Here is a 5,508-nt window from a genome sequence, read left to right as displayed (position 1 = left end):
AACATATCTATGGAAAGAGCTTGGTGTGTACATTACCGATCTATAATCTCCGTTCAAATCGGAGATTGTATGTAGGAGTTATGGAAGTCCAAAAATCATAAAGTTGTTCATCCCCTTTTGGGGGGGAAAAGTGCATACTTTGACCACTCTTACACCTCTCTTACACAGCCTCCATTCTTGCATACATGGCGTGCATCTATTCATCAAAATATTAATCACCTCCATAATCTCATGATAAGTAAAGAGGCCCTACTAGACCCATCCTCTTCCTAACGTCGTATTTTTTTCACACTTGACACTTACAATAGTAGTGGGGTTACATTGTCTCAATTTAAGCAAATTGGTCAAGCAAGTTGATGAATCCTCTTGACATAAAGCTGAAGTTTGAATTACACCATCTCTAAAAAAATTTCGGAAAGAAGCCATCACCCCTTGAAACTTTAGTTTGCAAGATAAAAAGCATTTCTAAGGGAGAGTGGAGTCGCAAGAAGAGGGATTGGACCTAGGTGTTGTAGCAACTGGTGCTATGTGTATTGAGATTGTCTAGCTGGTATAGGAGTCCTTTTTTCTTGACTATGGTGATGATCTTAGCAGGATGTGTATGATTTATAAAAAGTGATCCTTACAAATTGCCCCAATTTGTACTCCCATGCAAAAAAATCCCAACAAATATAATGATTGAAATTCTGACCATGAAGCAAGGGCATGGGCTTAGTAGATCCATTGAAGGGCAAGCATATCCCAACTCATAATCTTCCACTTAAACATGAATTGTTTCTTCAATTGCACTTATTACAAGGCATGCCTAACATAGCTAGGTCAAAGAAGCTCTATATTGTGTGGGCCGTTTTCGTTGATTGAAAAGTTAGGGTCTCTCTCCTAAAGAGATCAGCTATTCATGCATCTTGAAAGCATGGGGTATCAGGCAACAAGATTGAATGACACGATTAAGGCTAGGGCTCTGTTGTTCTATTGTTGTGAAAGAGAGGGATTGAGAACCCAATATGTTGGAGAGTAGCATTTTGATTATTATGTGGATTGGCAAAAAATTGAACAAAATTAGAAATGTATAGATGGTTTTTAATATATTTTCTCTTTTTACTGCCGCAAAAGGCGACAGAAGTTTTGACGGCAGAAGTCTCGCTCATCTAATAAGAAAAAAGGAAAAAAAAGTTTTCTATCATTAAGTTGCCATGTGTGTCACTAATCCACCAATTCTCCACCATTGCTCCCAACAGTTCCATGCTTTACTAAGGTCTTATGTAGGCCAAAAAGTAGCTAGTAAATAAATATGAAACATGGATTACTGAAAAAATGGCGGTGTCCATAGAAGTATTGTAAAACACCCTCGCTTAATTATATGGTGGGGGTTACAAGGAAAAGGCAAACCAAGCACAACTTTTTATTATTTATTATTAGCTCTTTATATTTATTATTATCAACAAGGAGTAGTTGATGCGAGCACAACTCTTTTTTATTATTAACTAATTATTTACTACCGAGGAGTTGATAGCAAGCCTTGTTATTTTAGCCCTGAATCCAAACTGCGCGCAGCTTGGTGTGACCTTGCTTGACGCAGCCTGGTCCGTAGATTTGAGCGACGCTACTCTTGCCTTCACAGTTCTTCTGGTTGTGGATGGACACGCGCGTGCTGCTGCTCACGTCGGAGATGCGAACGGCGCCCTGGTCGTTGAACTTCTGACATGTATTTCCCTTCACGAAGAAGGTGTTGGTGGGACTCCCACTGCAGCTGGCGCCATTGAAGGTTTCAATCTTGGCCGCCTCAGCGCCACTCTGCTGCATTATGAGCACCAAAACTAGCAGTAATGCGCAGTAGCAAAGAGTGCTAATGCACTTGGCGGCGTGGAGCTGGGGCGCCATAAGGCTTCAGAGGATGGATTGGATGATGAAATGCAGGTTTTTGCCTTGGGATGGAAATGTTGAGAGCTCATCAGGATGCTATATAATGCTATGTATAGTGCGTTCTTCTGTGTGGAAAACGTGCGTATAGTTAATTCCTGCAGTCTGAGATAGAAAATGCGGGGCTTCAACACCTCGCCCACTCACCAAAAAGTGTGTTGAAATCTAAAGTGGGAAGGACACAAGTCCCCTTTGCACATAAAAACAATGCATTTGGGGTCTAAAAATAAGTTGAAAACCCCTTGTTTCAAAGGAAGGCTGAGCTCACTTCAAACTACAAAAGCCGCGGTAAAAGACTTTGCTTGCACCACTCAAACTCTTTCCACCACCATTTGCCACGTTACAAACCATAGTTTGTATAGGCTTAGACTACGGTACTCCATTGCTTCAACCCACTGAAGGTATGGAGTCTTGGAAGGGATACTCTTTTGAGTTTACCCCCTCCCTCAAATAACACACCTCAAAGAGGTGTTGTAGCTTGTTGGATTTTTTTCCTTGTCCCCCCCCCCCCCCCCCCCCCCCTTCCTCTCTTTGCGTGTGCGTAGCACCTAATGGACATGAGCCAATCTAGGATGGATCGACTCTTCACATTCTTCAAAATCTGTTGGTAGTTCATTTGAGAAAGAGGGGAACAAAAAGTTGCAGCAAGGGTCAATTCTACACTAGAGCTTCAACCTACCTTGCCCAATGCCAAAGTGGTAGCTACACCTAGGGTAGAGGAGCCGATTTAGGGATGCTCAAATTATATGGGTCAATTTAAGGAAGTTTTAATCCTTTTAGCTCAATCTCCTATATATGGTATTCCATGATTTTCAATCAAAATTATCCATAGAGATACCATATTTGAAACTTTCTAAGAACAAAATGTTTACCTCATCAAGTATGAAAAAAAATGCAAAAGATAACGATGGATTTATTCAAACCTTGTCTTAGCTTTGGGACCCATCCTTTTATTGGCTCCTCTATCCTAGGTTGCACTTTGTTGTTTGCTTGATGTTGCTAGGGAAAGTTCCTTTGTATAGATGATAGGATCCAAACAAGATGGGTTCTATTGAAGTTTACCCTTCCCCATGGGAAAAAAGATTTTCCCACAACCCTTCCAAACACGTATAAGGCTACTTTGATTTTCCTATTCTTTTTCTATAATCCATAGTGAAGCACAAGGTAAAAACTTCACTTAAGTTGGCGGCATAAACTCTATCTTTAGAGGCAGAATGTCTGTGCTTGATTGTGGAGGACTTCAAGTAAGGCAAGAGATCATCTTGATTTATAGATACCCTTCCCACTTTAGAGCTTACTTTTTATTCTATACTATATATAATGGGGGGAGGGATTTTGCTCTCCCCCTAGACACATGTCAATAGCACGAGATGGTGCGGATGTATGAGTGTAGGAGCAAATAGTCTCTCTACTGCTGAGGATCGTATCTTTGGTTGGGGCATGAATAATGAGATTGGCAATGGCAGGTGGGCGATGTTTGGCATTGTGGTTGTGCTACTCACGAAATACGCCCAAGGATGGGACTTCGAGGACGAAATGAAGATTGTCATCTGCATCGCTAATCTGGAATGAGAATTAGTGAAGGGAATGAGCAAGAGGTTTTTCTATAAACTAGCCCATATTCCCACCTACTGTATTTTTACTCAGCAGCAGCAGAAGAGGGCAAAGGAAACACATTTGCATGCCTCTATGCATGTAATTACCCAAATGTTGCTCATGGTTTTTATTGCTATATTATCATGTATCACACAACACACGCATTGAATTCATTGTTTTTGTCAAAAAAAAAAAAAGAGGGATTGAGAGAGAGAGGATTGAAATTTGGGTAGCCAACTTGATGCAACAAAGTCCAAACTGAAGCTCAGAAGACCCTTTTCAGGAATGTACGTTATGTGGCCGAAGTTGCGGTTTGCACAATGGGTGAGGAAGCTAGTGTTGCATGTGCAAGCTGAACTGGAATTCGAATCGATATTACCCATCCATGCAAATGGTGCTTGCAGCATTGAGAGGGAAAGAGACAACTATCGGCATTCTTGCTCGCAATGCATGAGAGAGAGAGAGAGAGAGAGAGAGAGAGAGAGAGAGAGAGAGAGAGAGAGAGAGAGAGAGATCCAGCTCTCGCAATTGGAAATAGCGTGTGTTAACAAGTTGGGCTTGCAATTGCTCAAAGGATTTGCAAGCTTGCACCACACCTCAAGCTAATACGTATGCCTTACTGAAATGTCCAATCTAGCATATGTAGGCAAAACAACCAATTGTCAGTAGTTCACATAATTTAAGATTGTATCAAGCTATTGAGCAAGGCCAAAAGGCACCAGACAGTGAGACTAAGACACACACACACACACACACACATACTGAGAGAGTGCTTGGCAAACACGATAATCTATCTATCTATACTATACTATAAATATAACAGGGAGGGATCCCAATCCCTCTTTGAGTGCACTCTACGTGAATATACATACATATATATATATATATATATATGTATATGTGTGTGTGTATGTGTTACACATACACACACACACACACACACATATACATACATACATATATGTGTGTGTGTGTGTGTGTGTGTGTGTGTGTGTGTGTGTGTGTGTGTGTGTGCACACATATATATGTGTATGTGTGTGTGTGTGTATGTGTTACACATACACACACACACACACACATATACATATATATATATATATATATATGTAGATATATAGATATATATACACATACACACACACACACACATATACATATATATATATATGTAGATATATATGTATATGTGTGTGTGTATATATATATATATATATATATATATATATATATATATATATATATATATATATATATATATATATATATATATATATATATATATATATATATATATATATGTCTATATATATATATATATATATATAGAGAGAGAGAGAGAGAGAGAGAGAGAGAGAGAGAGAGAGAGAGAGAAAGAGAGAGGAGTTAGATGCTGCCGCCAAAGATTTCACCTTCTTGGGAGCGGAAGGGTCTTTACAGGCAGCTACGGAGCTCTTCCCATCTCTCTCTAGCTACAGACACATATAGAAGCGCATATCTTCATTGGCACCGTCACCATCATCTTTAGTAGCACGATCAACAACAACAACAACAACATCAACAATAATATAACCTTAATCATCATCAATAGCTACCTCACTAGCAACATCATTACTAGTAACATAATTCCCACCTTCCTCAAGCCCTCTCTTTGGTGCCTGCTTCAGGCAAGGGTTTGTTTGATCTCAAGTTTTTGGACCATATAGGTGCTTTCAGTAGTTCAAGTTTAGGACAGCTAGGTGCTTCCACCAGTTCAGGTTTAGGACAGCTAGGTGCTTCTTCTTATCAGCCATAGTATGGCTTGTCATAATATACATCAGGAGCATCCAATCCTTCATCTTCATCGGCATCAGCCCTACCATCTCACCACTTGATGCTCTCATATCCCTGAGCAACTTGGGGAAGAAACCCTATTAGCACACACTGCCCACATGTTGGGGCTAGTCATTTGAATTAGCCCTCAGCACATGACCTACATTTTGCAGGTTACAATGG

At 40.1% G+C, this 5,508-nt stretch overlaps 1 protein-coding gene across 1 annotated transcript; it reads right to left on the bottom strand.

Annotated features, from left to right (window-relative positions):
• Positions 1 to 1,287: 1,287 nt before the first annotated feature.
• LOC147423131 (uncharacterized) lies at positions 1,288 to 1,927 on the bottom strand. Its single transcript, XM_086501860.1, has one exon. The coding sequence runs from the start codon at positions 1,879 to 1,881 to the stop codon at positions 1,528 to 1,530; it is 354 nt and encodes a 117-aa protein (XP_086357986.1). The 5' UTR covers positions 1,882 to 1,927; the 3' UTR covers positions 1,288 to 1,527.
• Between the last annotated feature and the right edge of the window lie 3,581 nt (positions 1,928 to 5,508).

This window comes from Adiantum capillus-veneris, chromosome 26 (assembly GCF_014529385.1).
Source record: "Adiantum capillus-veneris isolate H3 chromosome 26, ASM1452938v2, whole genome shotgun sequence".
Taxonomy (NCBI): Eukaryota; Viridiplantae; Streptophyta; class Polypodiopsida; order Polypodiales; family Pteridaceae; genus Adiantum; species Adiantum capillus-veneris.
Note: the sequence above shows the minus strand (reverse complement) of the source record. Positions and strands in the feature narration are given on the sequence as shown.

What these genes read in the sequence shown, in the direction of transcription:
- LOC147423131 (XM_086501860.1), bottom strand. Translation starts at nt 1,881, where the DNA reads ATGGCGCCCCAGCTCCACGCCGCCAAGTGCATTAGCACTCTTTGCTAC.